Source organism: Epinephelus fuscoguttatus, linkage group LG10, assembly GCF_011397635.1.
Source record: "Epinephelus fuscoguttatus linkage group LG10, E.fuscoguttatus.final_Chr_v1".
NCBI classification, from domain to species: Eukaryota; Metazoa; Chordata; class Actinopteri; order Perciformes; family Serranidae; genus Epinephelus; species Epinephelus fuscoguttatus.
This window is the reverse complement of record NC_064761.1, coordinates 37,772,475-37,791,471: the sequence shown is the minus strand read 5'-3', so window position 1 is coordinate 37,791,471 and position 18,997 is coordinate 37,772,475. Positions and strand designations below refer to the sequence as shown.

Here is an 18,997-nt window from a genome sequence, read left to right as displayed (position 1 = left end):
TTTCACTGCGCCTCGCTTCGTTACAGTCATGAAAATACAGAAATGGTGAAAGCAGGCTGCACCTTCGCTTTGGGCTGGGCGATAAGGCCTACACATAATGCTGCAATATTTTAAAAGTTGATCTTGATTCTATGATATCTCCCCTAAATGACTGCAAAACACCAAAACTCTAAACTACTAAATATACTAGTGTTACTAGAACCAAGAGCTAACTGCTGAGAATATATCTTTGACTGGTTATGCATGACGGTCTATGCGTTAATTCTGCTGCACGTCAGTTTACTGCACTTTAAATCAGCCATGTGCAGAGGGAGCTAGCTAGCAACACAGCTCATTTGGCGAATACCGCTATTAACGCCATCTCGACCCAACAGCATTGCTGTGGAAACATTGTGCCCACCCTCCCACCCACAATCCCCCTTCAGCATTGTTAGCATTGTTAGCTATGTTAGCTACGTTAGCTAAAAAGGTTTTGCGACACAAAATGAAGTCACTTACTCACTGGGGCTACCGGGGGGGAGGTCGGAGGGTTTTTGCAGCAACACTGTCCCACCACCGGAACAGTGTTTCCAGCGGTAACTGTGAATGAGCAGCACAGTTACTTGGCTCCAACCTGACCCATGTGTTGCACAGTGCAGGGCAGCTGAGGCTAAAGTTCGCTAACCAGCGGAGACTGGATTGTGGGCAATGGGCACTACGTTTCTGCATGTTAACGCAACTGAAAATAAAATAAAAGGCAAGACGTTGCCTTAGTCAATGGAGCTACGGACTCCTATGGAGGAAAGGCCTCCTTCACATCATCTTACTTTTTTTTTTTTTTTTCTTAAAATTAAGCGGTTAGTTAACTGAAAAGCAAAGCTAACCAAAGCTGACATTAAGTTAAATTAAGTACTGTTGTACTAAAGTTAAATACAAAAACTGTGATAATGAAACACAACAAAGCAAAACCACTGGAGCTTTTATCCTAAAGAAGCTAGTGCGTCTCAGGCAGAAAGTGTTGATGTTTTTGCTGTGAACTTGAAGCTTCTGCTCAACAGTTTGATGTTAGCAGTTAGTGCAAAATTAAAACATTATGGCAGCACCTTTAAATGTAAGGATTTATTCACTGTGTGTGGAGAACAAACAGCTCTTCACTTCATATATCAATAATATTTGCAAGTCGTACTGGTGCTCCATGGTCGCAAAATGGCACTACATAGTCACTGTCTGGAGCCCTGTAGATACAAATACACACGCTTAGGAAACAGTGATCTAGATGGGTGGAGGTGTGCGTGGTGTTTCAAGTTTCAGATTCAGATTCAGATTCAGAATACTTCATTATTCATTTCTACAGTCGACCTGTCCATTGTGAGTATTTTTTAGATTTTTGTATCTGTAGGAAGGAGTAAGCGAACTGAAAGGCCAAAGCAGGTCCAATGCTGCATGGCTCAAAAAAAATTACGTGACTCATTTTTACATTTATACTCAGTGTTTGCATTATAGTCATTTACAACATCCCACATGGAACAAGCCGTGACACATCTAGTATAATCGATAAATCGCCCAACCCTAACTCCTGCTGTGTCATTCATAAATTTCTGAAGAAGAGAAGTTTTTTGTCAAAGCAAATAAGCAAAACCTGCCTGACGCACAACTTAAGAAAGAGGCTAAACTGAGGAAATCCACCTTCTGCTGATCTTCCCAGTGGAGTTCTACTGAATCCACAGTGTTTATACAAAACGCACACATGCATAAAAGAAACACTGCATTCTGAGCTTTAGGGCAAGTAACAAAAAATTCCTCCCTGGGCTTTCAAGCGCTTGGGACTCATAAGTCAACACACAAGATAAATATCAAGCCCAGCTCCAGTTGTCATGGCAAGTGTCCCACATTGTCTCAGAGCGAACAAACAAATCTGGTCCGATTGCTCAATAGAGCCTGCAGGTTTGTCAGCCATCCATACATGTATCCATCCAACAAGGTTTCATTCAACATGTGAAAGGACTACAGAGAGAGAGAAAAGGGTGGAGTGATGACTAGAAAAACACAAAGATTTGAGCTTACTTGTAAAAACACAGTTTTGCTATAATATTCAAGCCTTGAAAAATGCATTTGCATTATTCATGATGAAGCTGCTCACGCAACCTCCGAAGCCTGAAACATACAGCCATGTTACTGTGGATGTCATGATGCAAAAGCTGCGATATCATAGCTGCAGGCTGTTGGCAAAGATATTTCCACCTTGAAAAGGCTGCAGAGTCCACAAGCTGAAAACTGCTCCCAAGGTGTATGAATTTTGAGCAGCACGCCCAAAACATTACACGCCTACTGGTGAAAATTCAAGGCTGTGTTTAATTTTTTGCAGCCCTATTAAAGAAAGTGCAGCTGAGGTTACAATTACTGGGAATTGGTTGTTGAAGGAAGCAGCTGGCATGAAATTTAATCTTCAGTGGTGATGAATACGCAACCATAACGTCAAATAAGTGTTGCAACTTTTTCTTTTAGGATATTAAAGTAACAAACTCAAAGCTCCGTATCTATTAGCACATGTTGTGCAATACCAGTCTCAAGTATTAAAATGCTCAGGAGGCCTTATGAGTCGTTGCAATGCTCCAAGTATTTCGGGTTTGTTGTTTATTTGAATCATTATTCGTGCAGTAGTACAGTAGTAGTGGACTGGTAGTATATTAGTACATCATGGTAACAACTACTCTTCCAATTAAAATTCAGTACAATCAACCAATGTTTACGCTACATATAGTAAACTCAGAGGTTACAAAATCACCAATACACCCAACCCAACAAATGACTTAAAAATTAAAAACATACAAATAAATTGAAAGTTGCATTCCTTGTAGAACTAGAGAAATAAATAGACCGAAATTATGAGGGAGGTGTATCAAGACAAGGGACTGTAAAGACTTGGTATTTCACCCATGGGCGGTGCCTTACGTCCTGCATCACAAAGAGTGTTGGGTGTGTTCTTGTCAGCTCGCACTGGGACGTCTCGTCACTGTTGGGCTTAGCTAGCAAAAACGTAGCCTACCAAGATTTTTTATTTTTTTTTAACCTAATCTTTGCCTTAAGCCCAAGAATAAACCTACAGGAGACCTAATGCTGAACTGTAAAGGCTCACTGATGCTCCCTTTACATACGACAATAGATACATCCATTTCAAACATTGTAAACATCACTAATCTCACATATCCATGCGTCCTTTATGACAGCATAGGTACAGCCAATAGATGGCACTGGAGGGCAGAGTCAAAAGTTTCAGAGAACAAACAGGACGACTGTGGAGGAGGTCGTAATGGGGTACCTTTTAACGGAGGCAATGTCATAGACAGCAGTAGCCTATGAGGCGATTACACAGATCTCAACGTGTGGACGGAGAGCCATTTTCTAAATGTATTCGTTGTCTCCTGTCGGTCATATCTCACTTGAACTACGCGACACTGCCCCCGAGATCTCCAGTGGTACTGCTCTGTTTTATCTGTTTTTAGATTTCAAAAAACATACACAAATATGGACGAAATGAAAGCACAGTGTGGACAGAAGGCATCATATAAAATATGAACATGCACTTGTGCGCTGAGATAGTCATGGAGCTCACCAAAGCGTGCGCTGCTGCATTCTACAAAAACACGCCCATCCAGGTAAAAATACCAAGTTTCTAAGGAGTTCTAAACTGGTGCTGTGTCTCAAATCGCGCACTTCTGTACTTGCACTTAATATTTTGAGTGCATAAGTGCGTTCACACTGAGAAGTATGGAAAAATGCGGTGCACTATGAGTACCCGGATGGTACACTCAAAATGGTCAAGAAGTTGAGTGTGGAACTATGGACACTTCTCGCCCTCAATGGACACCTTCTTGGCTACGGAACGGAATGGGAGGGACCACTTTTCAAACTGGAAATGGCGGCTGAGGACTGTGCGACTGTGAAGGTCGCTGCATTGTACAAATACATGTGTTTTTTTGCACTGAGCACCACTATACTGTTGCTGGGTATAAGCCAGCAGTATGTTTATTAGGTCAGTTTAGCAGTCTGTAATGATTTGGTACCACGAACGATAATGCGAATGATAATGCTAGTTTGCGAACTAGCTAATTTGCGGTTGTCATTTCCAGTGAATGCACAACAGCTGTGTTTGGTTTGAGACAACACTACCCTGTCAAAATTTGCGCACTACACCAATAAGTACATAGTGCACATAGAACACTACATGAAAGTGTACTGACGGAAGTATGTGATTTGAGACACAGCATAAGTTAATGGACGACACTCTAAAAGGGGCATTCTGCTGCTTTTACAGATGAAGTTCAGGTTAATTATCACCTGTGAAAACAGATGTATATAGTCTTCTGACAAAAAAAAAAATCCCAAGTGATGTCACAGTAATGTCATCAGGGTTAACTCAGCTTGAACATTTAGGAGGCAGGGAGTCTAATGAAAACACAATTTAGTTGCATAATAAGAAATGTAGGATCCAGTGCTTTTGGAGTTCAATGCGTACTAGAAAAAAAGGCAATTTTTTGATAATTCTTTTTAAATTATGTCCCATGTGAGTCCATAAACTTTGGGAAAGTGCAATTTCTCTTTTAACTTCTCTTCTCTAACTTTTCTTTAAGCCAACAAGCTCAGGGTGCATTTCTTCTATACTTAATCGTAGCAAAGTGCTAGTTGCGCTGCTCCATTCTGCACTATCAGGAGCTTATTCAACAGTTTTTATGCAGCAGATCACTTAGCAGTACTTGGGATGAGACAGTACCACAGTTTGTATATTTTCTAAATACTCCTCTTCCCATTTTTGCAACTTATTTATGTGACTACCCCATAAACGCCCATGACAGGTGGACCCATGATAAGTTTAGCCCCACTGACTTCAGTCCTTACCCAAATACTGTTTGCATAGTTTGAGTTGAGGGGTGGAAACAGGAGTGTTAGTCCTCATTTAAAGAAAACTGGTGGTGTGTGTGTGTGTGTGTGTGTGTACGTCCTTATTTCTTGCTGAGGGAAGACAATTATTCCTTCACATTTTAAGCACAGATTTCAGCCTTTAACTCTCATGCTTCACATCACATTAGTTGTGACTCTGACTACATTATCATCTGATGAGCTAGATTATGTTGATGATATCTTAAAGAGCTGCTATGTACTGACTGCCCTCTGCTGTCCAGAAGTGTAAGCTGCTCTGGTTTGTATAGGTGTGGTCGGAAAGACAGCAGAATAAGATGATGATTGTAAACCTGGTCCAATGCAAAGAGCAGCTCAAACTACAGATGTTACACCTTATTGATGTGTATATTAAAACCACTGTAAAAATAAATAATAAATCCACTTGTGTCAGCCTAACAACTGACAATGTGAGGAAGAAATTGTAGTTAATAAAAGTAGTTGAAGGTAGGGGCTAAATAAGGCATCATTCCCTCTGAAGCCTTATTGAGAAAAAAAAACACGTCTGATCAGATGAGAAACAGAGGAGTGCAGAGCTGGGATTATTTCCAACCTTCATAAATATATATATTTCCTACAACAGTTACTGAAGCAACCTCTAGTGGGGGTTCTTTAAACCTCCACACCCAACTCTTTCAGACAGGAATAAAAAAAAAAATAGGTGATGTGCTGGGTAATTAGTTTGTCTAGACAGTTTGGAAAGAAGGCACTTAAAACACATCTTTCCCCACAGATGCAGAATATACAGTGCTTTTTCGTCGCACCTGGAGAATGTGCGAAGAAAACAAAATCATCAGGACTAAAAATACTGACACTCCCCGAACACTTTCTATTGGCATCATCAAGGTTTTTTGGGAGGCTGACGGAGCACAGATGAGGGTACTGACGCCAAATAACACGCTCCGCAGAGAGAGCTTTGATATTCTTTGTTGTGAAGCTGCTGGTCTGGGAACACAGGGGTCAAACGTTCATGAAAGTGTTTACAGTTTCAGTTCAATAAGTTGAGTTCTATTAATATCATAAGGACGTCTAGCTGTAATGGTTGGACCAATCATATACCAACAGAGAGAAAGTACAAAAAAAATATTGTGGTGGCCAGCGATGTCTTTGTGTATGTTTTTGCAGGTTGCCTGGTTTTCATATTTTAAAAAAATTATGATAATAGATAAATTAACAAGGGCACCTCAAATAGTATATACATGACGGCTATTTAGCCTGAGTCCTTTATGGAAAACAAACTGTTGGGGTACATTTATTTGTATACTGCGATTTTCATCCTGTACATTTTGTATATATGCAGACTACATTTATAGCTCAACAACAAAATGTATCTTCTTACTGTGTTTTGACTGATAATAAGCAACAGGTTGTTGATCTACTGCTGCTTTGGTCAAATTTGTGTTATTGTGGTGAATCCAGAACAACTCTTGGCCTTTTTTTATTCTTTTTTTTTTTTTTTTTGAAGACGAAGAAGCATAGAAATACAACAAAAAATATAGTAGAACAAACAGCTGGTCAACTTCGCACTCATACAAACATCATACTTCATCATACAGAAATACATGCCAGTTCATACAGTAAAGAATTATTATCAACCCATCAATTTAGTAAAAATTTAATTTCCTCCATACTTTGAAATACTTAGAAATTTGTCTCGTACCAATAAATTAGCTTGTTCAGCAGATTGTAGAGAAAGAACAGCCAATTCTGTCACTGTAAATGTTCTGTATTGCCCGTGTCACCTCCTGCCAGTATAACTCAATAGCTGGGCACCTCCAAAATAAATGGATATGATCAGCGAACTAACCCTTTAAAACACCAAAGTCATACAAAAGCACAAACTAACTGATCGAGGCAGTGATAGACCAGCAACTCCCATGTTCAACGAGGTAAAATTACTGTTTCTGTCAATGGAGTCTGGCTTTGAAGGGAGCATATTTCAATTTTAGTGCAGTTTCCTGGTTTAAAGGGCTGTCTGTTTGGGAGGTACTGAACATACGATTGGATAAGTGAGACTTGGATTATACTACACGAGTTGTGTGAGAGTTTTTAATAGATGTTTTGATATAGTTTTGTTGCTAAACGCATGACTTCAATTCATCAAAAATTTTCTCCCTTTTTTGGATTCTTTCTTCACAGATTCAGTGTAACACAGGGTAACTGATATACAAAGTCAAAGTCATTTGGGGGATAAAGATTTCATTTCGCTGGAGGCCTTTATGGAGTAGTATATATGGGGGGGTACACAATTTATATGTAAAATTGTATTATTCTTTCTGTACCATAAATTTGTTCATGTACCTTTTTGTACCTTTTTTAGTGTATATACTTAATATATAATGTCTTTTCTTACTACTATTTTATGTTGACTATTTGCAACAGGTGTAGTAGGTCACATATAACAGAAGGCTACTTGGTGTGCAGATCTATTTGTTTCTACTCTAATCTCTAAACTTTGATTTCACAGCATTGTACAATCACATGATGTAAGAAATGACTGCAGAATAAAGATCTAATAGCAATGCATGTGTGCAATACCTAGTGTTGCTTCAGCAAAACAGAATGTGGAAAATGCTTGGTAACAATTGTGAAATATTTAATGCAATTAAATGCCTCAGTATGGCTAAATAATGGCCCGACTTCCCTGACGTAGCTTTGAAGGTGTCAACTTTCTTGCAGCCAATACAGTAGATGGACTCCAGCAGCAGTGACTCACATGAGCAGTTGCAGAATCATCCATGACGACATCAAACAGATGAATAAATGCGATGTGGCGTGCTCCTGCCTTGAACTGTCTCTATCAAGGGTGCACACTGACATCAAGTGGTCAGATGACAACTGTCAGCTGGCAAATCAGGCTGCAGATATCTTGTGTTCACACACACACTCTTGAATGTGAACAGTAATACCTCAAGAGTGACAGTCAAGTGTCATTACGATCACAGCGGCTGAATCATATAGCTGTACTGCTGTGGAGATATGAAGGCGTCCTTATTTACATCAGAATATATGTGGCTATATTTATTTGTTTCTAGTGAGCAATGGTAATGTGGGAAAAATCTATCAGTCCATAACTGTCTGAACTGTTTGATATGAGGGCATTTTAAGTGTTACTGTACAATATTCACCAACATTTAGAACTTGTGTGAAGACATATTTTACATGATTACAGCTGTGTTTTACTACAGTCTAGGGGTGTCCATACATTTTTTGAATAGGGGCCAGATTAGATCGTGTGAAAATACCCGGGGCCAGCTGTTTCTCACATCATTTGGACTGTTTTTAAAAAAAATCATTAAGGACAAGACAAATTCAACTGTCTGCTTGTTTACCGTCCGTTTATGAAAACACATTGATTCTGCCTGCGTACGAAGTATACAGCTGATAATAACTACCTTACAGTTGCTTATAAACCATTTATTCTTTATGATATGAATACTTAATAGGGGAATTTAAATAAAGAGTTACAGAAAAAGGAATGTAACATTAACACAGCAGCTGAATAATCTTCTCGTCCTGACTTTTCCTACTTCTCTCTCAAACTGATTTTGTGATGTCGAAACAAAGTTTAGTACGAGAGCAACAGGGAGGATTCATTTTCATATATACATGAACGGATCAATTTCTGCCAAAAACAAGACAGAATGACCTAGACGCACAAAAGAAGACACTTCCTGTGGGACAGACAGAGAGGAAGACAGGGAGGAACAGGGAGGACGTGGTGAAGATGGAGACAGAAAGAGGGAAATGTTTGAGGGTCGAGTCTTTCTCATTTGAAAGCGTCTCTTTACTGTTGGACTCCCGGGTGACTTTCATGAGCGTTTTATGTATAATTTAACGTAATGTGCAGAGATAAAGCCTCCAATAAAGGCCGCGCTCTCTAAGCTCTTCACAGCGCATTACGTTTTATTCATCAAATTAGTTTTAGTTGGTTTGGTATCCCCTGAGCCGTCTTTAAAAGGTTTGGATGAAAGGACTACATTAATTTTGCCACTAATCAGTTAAGCGACAGCTCCAAGTGACAGCTATGCACTCCTTACCCCCGAAAAACTCCCCGCACACTTGTCTCGCTGCCATGCCTGTTTCAGGCTGCTCCATGTGTCCCTGGCTGCCCCCTGCACTAATTCCTCTGCATGTATCCCCGTCACAGCACGGCCCTCTGATGCTGCCCTCAGCATTGTGTCACTGTTGTCACTGACATCTCAAATCACAGTCAATACTTTTTAGGACATCATGCGCACTACTGCAACCTTTGAAATTCATTAAGAAGGCTGCATGTACCAATTGTCATTACACCCTCAACTGTTTCGAAGGACTTGGGAATGTGTTGTGTGAGTTATGAAACAATTACATACAAGCAAATCATGACTGGACATGTTTTGTGTTAGAGCTTAATAGTTAATTGTGTGCTAAGGAGGACTTTTGTCACAGGGAATTTAACTTTTCAGAAGCAAATTAGAGCACATCACAGATAATTAGGGCTAATATTTGTAATTCTCCAAGTGGATTTTTCATTTTTTCATTGGCTAAGAAACCCTCCAAATGTCAATCTTAAAGAGGACTTACTGAAAATTACTAAAAATGAGACAGGACACCAGAGATCCACGGCTTTCTCTGTAACACAATACTGCTCTGCACACTGTTTAATGTCAATTAATATGTCTCTGTTAAACAGTAACTTTGGTATTTTCAGCCTGGGCCTTATTTTCCCATGTTTTTGTGTCCCACTGACTTATATGAACAACAGTTTTGGAAGTAAGTCCAGTACTGACTGAGACCGCTGCAGCCAGCTGTGGTAAAACGGGCTGCAATGTAACCACTCTGGGCATTTGTGCGCTGTCAATTTATGTCGACTAAAAGTGTTTTTGTTCCTGACCCAGTGTCCAAAATTAACTTTTTGACTCAACAGCCAAGGGGTGCTGATAGATAAAAAGAAGCCACTGGTCAAGCATATTTTTTACCAGCCAAACATGGTTTTCCCTGGGTTTTTTCGAGACCAAGGTGGCAAAGGCCTGTGGCGGGGGGCATCTTGACAGCTGTACTTTTAGATACGGTCCCCCCCTCTATTAAATATGAAAGGAGGCCCCCACATGCTTGAGCTTTACACTGCTGACTTGTATAATCAGAACAGACATGTCCTGTGATTTTCAGCCTTCTATGATTGCAGCCTATTTCGCCACTGCTGGGTGCAGCACTCTCACTCAGTACTGGACCAATTTCAAAAATTGTTGTTCTTATTGGTCACTTAGACACAAAACCACAAAAAAAATAGGGTCCTGTTTAAAAAAAATACCAAAGCTACCTTGTTAGTTGAAGTGTCAGCAGTGTCCTGGTGATCATTTACTGCTCCAAATTAAGGCCATGTGAGGTTAAAGCTGCAGGTTTATGGATAGAAGATTTAAGTTAACTGTTGAAGGACTAAACAAGGGTTGTGGAAGACTCACTTGAGCAGGGAGGCTGGTGGGAAGGTGAATTTGCCATGGGAGATGCGGTCCACAATGTTCAGCGGGATCCTCTGGATTTGCTCACAGACGAACATGACGAAGTCGTACTTGAAGACCAGGAGAGAGTTGTCTGTGATGAGAGCAAGACGCTCTTTCTCATTGTTCCAGTGATCCACCCTAAAACAACAACCAGAGAGTGTGTGTCAGACCTACAGTAGAAAAAATCCTTTACTGGCATCCACAATTCAATTTTGAAACAGAAGTTTTTGGGTCACTTAATTCTTAACCAAAGTTGCTCTATTTTTCAGTTTATTTATCTGCACATGCATGTGTATAGAAAAGACAGTGAGAATTTTAAAAACTGTGCAGGAGAGGTGAGAAGCCAAAAACAGCTAATGGAGACACCCCCCCTATTAAATAGCAGCAATAATACATAAAAGAAAAAAGGAAAAACAAAGATTGCATAATTGACCTAAGTTTCAAGATTAAGCATCATAGAAAATAAATAGAAATGTACAAATTACAAAAAGGTTTGCATGGTTGTTCCAAAGAGACAGTCCTCTGTCTTTTTACGGTATCAAAACTGAAAAAGCTAGATCAGTGCGTCTCTAATGCAGCACCATCCATAAAGATGCCGCCAACAAAAACAGCTGATAAGTCGTGTGAGTTAAATGTTTGCTATGTCAGAACTTGGTCAGCAAAGGTGTTTCCATATCCTATTTATCACAGCAAGTCTTGTTTGACAAAGGCGAACACCACCTCAAGCAAGCGTAAAAACATTCTTGCATGACTGAGAAGATTTTGTTGAACTTTTTGTATTTCCATAAAGCTCTTTTAATGCCATACTATAAAATGCACATAAAATATGATCATGGAATCAAGACTAAAGACCCCACAAGAGTGTCTTTGAAAATATATACTTTCCTAAATGTGTGACACGTCTGACGACTTTAACTCCTTCATGTCTTCATGTATACAGTATCTAAGGAGTAGACACGCTCTCGGTTGCCAGTTTATTATTATTTCATAACAAGTTGGTTAAAGTGTTAATAGGTCTGAAATCTTTTTAGCTTGTGACCCCTAAAACAAAACAATGCCTATTTACAACAGCTTGTTACTAGCTGCATATATTCACCAGTTAAAACTAGTTCAACCAAAACATACTTTTATTTCAGAGGTAAAAACTAAGAAGAACAAAACAGAGATTAAAGAAACATCTGACAGACAATTATTATCTAGTGTAGGAGCAAAATGTTTGTTCTGCTTTCCTATCCTGTTATCCCAGCCCTGAAAACATAAAGGTCAGGACCCAACAAGGGGTCACGAGATAAATCAAAGGGGTCACAAGAGGATTTAAGGAACAGTTCAACACTTTGGGAAAGATGCCTATTTGCTTTCTTGCCAAGAGTAAAACACACACAAGCCAAAAAAATACTAGGAACCGCTAATCTAATAGCTTCATACTTGTCTTGTGACTCCTTGTGGGGGTCCCAACCCTTATGTTGGAAACCACAGCTGTAGAGAGGGATTTTCACTACGTGTATCTGAGTCTTTTTGTGTGAAGTGCAGCTCTGATGTTAGTATTCTGCAGGAGGTTATATGAAGTCAATACAAAAAACATGTAAAGCAAAGCTGCTCAATTATGTAGAGTAAAAGCTTCACAATTTCCAAAAATGCCCTTGGCAAAGATCATACAATATGCATGCAAGCATTTCTAAGTCGCTAAATTTTTCCAACAAAAAAGGATAGAAAGAAAGAAAAATCAAGTTAAGAGAAACACCTTTAAAGCAACAAACTAAAGTCTGATTTCTCTTCTGCCCTCAAATGCCTCATATTCAATGTGTCAGTGAAGATTCTCTGTCATTCAGGTCATGGTGATCCTAAGTGCTGTATCGTAGGCAACTGGATTTGCTTGAGTTTCTTGAAGATGTTTCGCCTCATCCAAGAAGCTTCTTCAGTTCTAACTGGCTGGTGCGGAGTCACAGGCTCATTTCCAACACATGGTTCGACTTGACTCAGTTCACTTTTGGTACCAGGTCCTTTTATCTATTTTGTTCTCCACTGCGGATAGTATCCCTGAGTGTTGAGGGGATTCTTAGCTGATCACCATAGCAGCACCGCGTGAAACTGCCGTGGCATCATCTTCAACTATGCACCCTCACATTCATTATCTTTAGTGTAGACGCGTGGCAGGCATGCTCAAACACCAGAGCAACACTGTCATGGCATGCATTCCTGAGTGCCTATTTGTCAGGAAGCAATGGCTGTGTCCTGTGATAAACTTAGTTCAATTTTTGGAATGCAGCTGAGGGCACCACGTCACGTAACGAGGACCAACCAATCACAGCCAACAGATATCTTTCTCTTTATCTGTAAATATCAGTGTGTGATAGATATGGAGAGGTCTAGAACTTTTCCATTCACAGAACCCATTGGCTGTATTCGGCGTCTGACTTCCGGCAGACGGCGAATACAGCCTCTGGGGGACACTCTGGTTTCATTTGGGCGGAGGAGGCAAATTTCCGTTTCCGACTTCCGTTTATATATAAGTAAATATGCTGAACCATTGTGATGGATTCAGAGTTTGCAGTGACACCAATTATGTTCCGCCTTGGTAGTTCACCGCACAGACCATTTAACCTGGCAACAACTGCAGCCGGCTCAAACGTGATTGGTCAATATCACGCAGACTACAAACAGCCTACAACCAGAAACCAGGGCTCTTCCGCTCTTCTTCCGGAGGCAAGATCTCCAGGGTTTGCCTTCAGACTCTACATTCACTGAATGTAGAGTCTGTATATAGAGACTAGCACTTTTCTAACCTCAGAGGGGATGAATTGATTCAATCATGCAGCTCTTCTAGACTTTACAAATGTAAGCGGACTCAATGGACCAAATCTCAAGAGTGAAAAGAGTCATTTCAAGGGGTTTGTGATGCTAAAAAAAAGAGTATCTATTGATTTACAGGCACCTCTTACGTCAATGACAAGAAGTCTTTTTGGGCCACGGGGCATCAATTGATGGTGTGTTTACACAATTTGGCCACTACGAAAATTAGCTTCAAAGCCCGGCGCACTTTCTGGGAGTCTGTCTTCAGTGGCCCAAACAAATGTCTGCATTTCGTCAGTTGAGCACGGCGTAGTTTTGCAGGATGCCATTTATTTAGAAATCTGGTTTGAATGGATAAAATGTCGTAGTCACAGCAGACAGTAGCTTGACTATTTGAATATAGTGGGTTTGTGTGGGATGTCCCATGTTGCACAAGTGCTGATTCTCTCTGCTCAATTCACTGTCTGCATGGTTTAACTCAGTGGTTCCTGACTGGTGCAGCCAGAGGGTCCAAATTTCTCCTTAGCCATTAGTTCGAGGTCATTCAGCGTCATACTTATGTCATTGAGCTAGGCTGCTGTCTCTGTCAAGGAGCTGTCGGTTAGTCACTCACTCCACAGCAGAAAATGGCACTTCAAAAATTTACTGTACTTGACACGATGATGAGTCACCTGCGGTCCATTCATAATGGGCCCGTGACCCACCAGTTGGAAACCACTGGTTTAACTCTACCTTCTATTCTCGGCTCAGGTCACTTGAACCTTGACAGAGGTGGTACCAAAAAAAAATCCAATGCATCCTTAACTTCGCTAATGGAAAACCAAAAAAGGGCAAGTCCAATTGAGCAGAGCTGTGCGTGACATGCAGTGCAAATGCATCATAAGTGTGTTCAAAAATGTCCGTCCTGAAGTCACAACACACACACACACACACACACACACACACACTCTCTCTCTCTGTTCCACACACTACTAACTTATGTTGCCATGGATTCTCTTGGAGTGGCTCTCCTTCTACGGCCCGCTGAGCCGGGTTCATGTGGCCAACTCCAAATGAAACACTCCTGATTGCCGCTGGCAGCCTCAGGCCAAAAAAGACAGTTCACTGAACAGCCAAGGCATCATGGGCAAGGTGTGGGTGAAGAGCTTTGACTGTGCTAATGAAATGAGTTAACCTTGACTGGGCACAGCGTCGTGGAGGTGTTACAGAGATCCAGGATGGGACTGTGGGTGGTCTGACAAGCTGCTGGCACTTGGCTTGACACAACAACACACTGGAATGGTCTGGAGTGAGGCAACTGGCTACTGGCTGCACTGTAGCTTCATATTCAGCGTACAGACATGAGAATGGCATCAATTTTCTTATCTAACTCTCAGCATATATAAAACCACCTACTCTATTAACAAGTAAAGATTAAGTCCTTTATGATAAACATGAGCCCATAGAATGTATAAACAAAGTGGAAATACATAATAAATCCATGAAATAATCAAAAACCAAATAGGTTCAGCCAAGATAAAAAAGCAGATGAATTTCTTAAGTGAGCGACAATGCTTCCCAAAGCCAGATTTGAGGAATCTCTCATGCTCTTCTGACATTAGTCACCGGCCTCCCTTGGGGAAATCCAGTAACAGTGTCACTGCATTACCATATAACGCACTCTGTATGTTGCAAGAAATCCTACAGCGGCTCCAGTAGCGACAGTAACTGCGGGCTGAATGTAGGACAAACGTTAACGTGTGTTGGACAGAGCTGCATAACTGGGATGTATTATTCATTCTCACATGGCCAGCCTTTTAAATGTTTCCTGAAAGCTTGTGCAGGAGTGATACGACCCGACATCTGCAAGTGCACTTGGTAAATGTCTTGCAGTCACTTTATTTTGCTCTGTGTTCGAGGCAGTTAGTTCACTACCTCTGCAGTGACTTCTGTGATATTATGGAAGTTAAGTTTGATAAGAACGTTAGTATTAGGCTAAATTAATGATCAATGTAATGTATCTATGTGATTATGCTGGGGCAGGAATGAACAAATGTGGAAATAAATAAATGTATAAATACAGGGGAAAAAAAGTTGAAATAATTAAAAAAAATAAAAAAATAAATACTGAAATAAATAAATGTTGAAATAACTAAATCTGGATATAAATAAATGCATAAATAAAACTGAATAAATAATGTTGAAATAAATAAGGAAATAAAAATAAATGCACAAATAAAAGTTTATAATTATAAATGACAGAGATATCTCAAATTTATTTCTATATTTTTGTACAACTACACTTATTTATTTCAGTTATTTCTTTATCTGTTTACATATTTTTTTCAGCATTTGTTTATTCTTTTATCCAATTATTTTTGTATTATTTAACAATCTCTTTGTGTATTTATTCATTTATTTATTCTTGTATTTATTTATGTATTTTGATATTTTATTTCATGTCATTTTTGTTCCCATTGTGCCTCAGGTTTGTGAGTGGGTTGAGATGGTTTAAAAAAAACAAAAAACAAAAAAAAAAAAACACTTAAATATACATCATCCCCTATTTAATATTTTTAAGCAATTGTTAATAAGCAAAACACATTATAATGTCATTTTCAGCACACAAGAATGTTTTTTTTAAAGTACATGACAACTAGAACTGAAACAATTAGCTGATGGAAATAAAATTCATTAGCAACAAATCTGATAATCAATTCATTGTGCAAGAATTTCTTAAAGCAAAAATGCCAAGAACTCACTCTGTCATCAGCCAAACGCTGTGAACGCTGCCATCTACTTCCATATCCACCAGAGCTTCAATGTCTTTGATGGCCTGATTCAGAGTGCCAGGCTGAGGAGACAGAAATGCACGGGTGTCACTTTCTAATTTTCCATTGTGACAATCACAATGTGTGCACAGAAAGCTTAGGGGGGTAATCTTTGAGGCAGATGCACAGCTGGGACTGGTACTCCAACAAAATGTCAGCGCGTCTGTGCGTCAAACAAAATGACAATAAACAAAAACATGAAGCCTCTGCATATGAAAATGACTGCAAATGAAGAAAGCTGAGCGTGCAGCTTCCGTGTATAAATCTGAGTAACTCAGGTATTTGAAAAGACAAGAGAAAGCCTCAGTACATAATACACAACACATCCAAATTGTCAGCTACGAGCATTTCTGTTTTCCAATGCAATCCACACTCAAACTGTCATTTTTATAGCATGCAGTTCTATCCTTGCAAATTTTGTTATTTCAATGGCAAGTTAAAAAGATTAGGAGTTCATACTGAGGGCTCCTGACAATCTTACTTTAATCTGAGCCTGGTGCTGCTGAGCCAGCCTGGCAACATGGGACGACTTCCCACTGCAATCCAATCCAGGCCTGTAACAGACACTACGATGGCGACGCTGTCATTTTATTGATTGATGACACTGTGTCATATCAGTATTGCTTTCTCACTAAAGACATTTTTGAGGCTGTGATTTGTGGTGTTATTTTAGTTGACTGTATAACATAGTGTATCTCTCTTTTGAACACACTAAACTGCATTTCAATGACCTTACGTTTATCTCTCAGGCATCTCTGTACTGCAGTTTCTCGTTGCTTATGAGTCAATATACACTCATATACTGACACAGTGGATATTTCAGCCTGGCAAACGACAACAGCCTTTTACATTAAAGTCTCAAAAGAAGATGTATTGATTGCAGTTATTGTTTCAAAATGAATTGCTCAGTATTTTACACAGTGGCAAGTCCTTGTCCATGAAGCCAGCCATTTTGCACCACTGTGTTATACAATAAAACAAAATGAACAAACCAAACACTAGCTCTGGATAAGGCCATTTACATTTTCATTTCAACCACTGTAGTTAGCAACCACTTCGCAACCCCTTAGTGGTTTAGATCATTGGGCCCTTTATTTTTATTTTTTTTATTTTTTTTTTTTACAAGAGGAAGAGACCTCTGCTGAGAATTCCGCTCCTGGTTATAAACATCTGCAGCATCTAGATCTTAATATCCAGAGGCTCCAGAGGTTTTCAGAGAAAAAAGGTGAGCAGGCATTAGCTAAGTTAGTGGCCCCAACAGGGTCGGAAAAACACTGACTTGTAACGTGAAACTGCTTTACTCAGCATTTTTTAAATCGCCCGGTCCTTTTTGTTTTGTTTTTTTAGAGCGGAAGAGACCACTGCAGATAATTCAGCTCCAGGAAAATGAACCCCTGAACATCTAAATCTAAAGTTATCAGATAAAAGGTGAGCGCACATTAGCGTGTGCTATGCTAGTGGCCCTTCAACAATGAACATCAAAACACTTTACTCATTGTTTTTACCAGGTTAATGAACCTACCCTGTTTGTTTTGAAGAGGAAAAAAACACCTGAATGTCTTTTTCAGAAAAAAGGTGGGCACATGTTAACAGGTGCTCGTCTCTGACATGCCAAACAGCATCAGAGAAACAATAGCTATGTTTCCATCCAAAAGTGATTCAAATCATTGGGAAATGCGCATTAAAAGAAATACGAATCCTGTGTGTTTCCATTAAATGTACGGACTTTGGTCAAAACTACGAACTCGCGTGAGTTTTCTGCAGAACCGGAAACTAAACAAGTCAGGCATTCTTCTTCTTCTACGTTTTCTGGCGGTTGGCAACCAGCTTGTAAATGCATTACCGCCTTCCCGACCCGGAGTGTGGATATCACCATGGAGAGAGGTGCACTACTTCAGACTTAATTCGAACATAACTGTTTCCATCCCCCATTTTGCGAATCAACATTTTTTCGAATCAACCAAAACCCGGCTAAAGCGAGCGTATTTTGGTTTGTGCGAATCAGGAAATTTTAATTCAAATTTTGGTGTTTCCATTAGGGTTGTGCCAATGGGCGATCCGATCGCCCATCGGCGATAGAAGGGTTGTTTCATAATGTCTTTTGTCTTTTTGTTGTAGTTTCCTGTAAAAATGTCCGTGAAAAATCCCCGCGATGTGAAAAATACATGCCGAGCAGCCACTGGTGCGCAGAGCGGAATCCGCGCGGTCGTAAAATCTGAGCTTTGCGCACACAGGGCTTGCGGACGTCCGCTTTGAGTCCACGCGGACCTCCGCGGAATCCGTTCCACGTATGTTCCGCCCGAGTATGTTCGGGCCTTAACGCGCATGTTGCGGAGTGGTGAACAAACCAAACAACACAATGTCAGGAGAAATTGAAAAGATATGCCGTCTATGTAAAGTCAGCTTGCTAATTAAGGAGCCATTACATGTTCAAGAGCTTTATAAAGCTGCTCAAACGCCAAACAGAGGCTATAAGTGAACGTTTCAGCGGCGACGCATAATGACCCCCCCCCTCCCCAGCGATGACATCGTTCATCAGCGATTTCACTAGATGGCGATAGGACGATAGGATATGGACAAGATCGCCCATCTCTAGTTTCCATCATAATTTTCCGATGTGATACTTTACTTTATCCTTTGATTTTGGAGAGGAAGAAACCTCTGCAGATAATTTGGCTCTTAGTACAGGCCTGTTGAACAAGGATCACTGAAGGAATCATAACCGGGAGCTCACCCTTTACACATGGAGACGTTTCAGCTGGTTACAATCTGCAATCCTCATCTAAACCTAAAAAGCTGTTTGGCATTGGCAGAGAAGATTTGGCAAATCTTTCATGGGCGCAACCCACAAACTCAGCTCTGCTGCTCATCCCACAAATGCATGTTCCTTACAAATGTGGCACGATTTAAAAAGGGAAATAAACAGGCTTTCCCACAGTATAAGACTTATTGCAGAGAAGTGCTGTTACAACAAAGAAA

The 18,997-nt window shown here is 40.1% G+C and overlaps 1 protein-coding gene across 1 annotated transcript in view; it reads right to left on the bottom strand.

Moving 5' to 3' along the window:
• The window catches only part of tprg1 (tumor protein p63 regulated 1), a 55,300-nt gene that overhangs the window by 15,322 nt on the left and 20,981 nt on the right, over nt 1-18,997 (bottom strand). Inside the window, exons 4-5 of the mRNA XM_049587959.1 lie at nt 15,950-16,041; nt 10,380-10,556 (exon numbers count right to left, since the gene is read on the bottom strand). Coding sequence (XP_049443916.1) covers nt 10,380-10,556; nt 15,950-16,041 — 269 coding nt within the window. The remainder of the gene's footprint in view (nt 1-10,379; nt 10,557-15,949; nt 16,042-18,997) is intronic.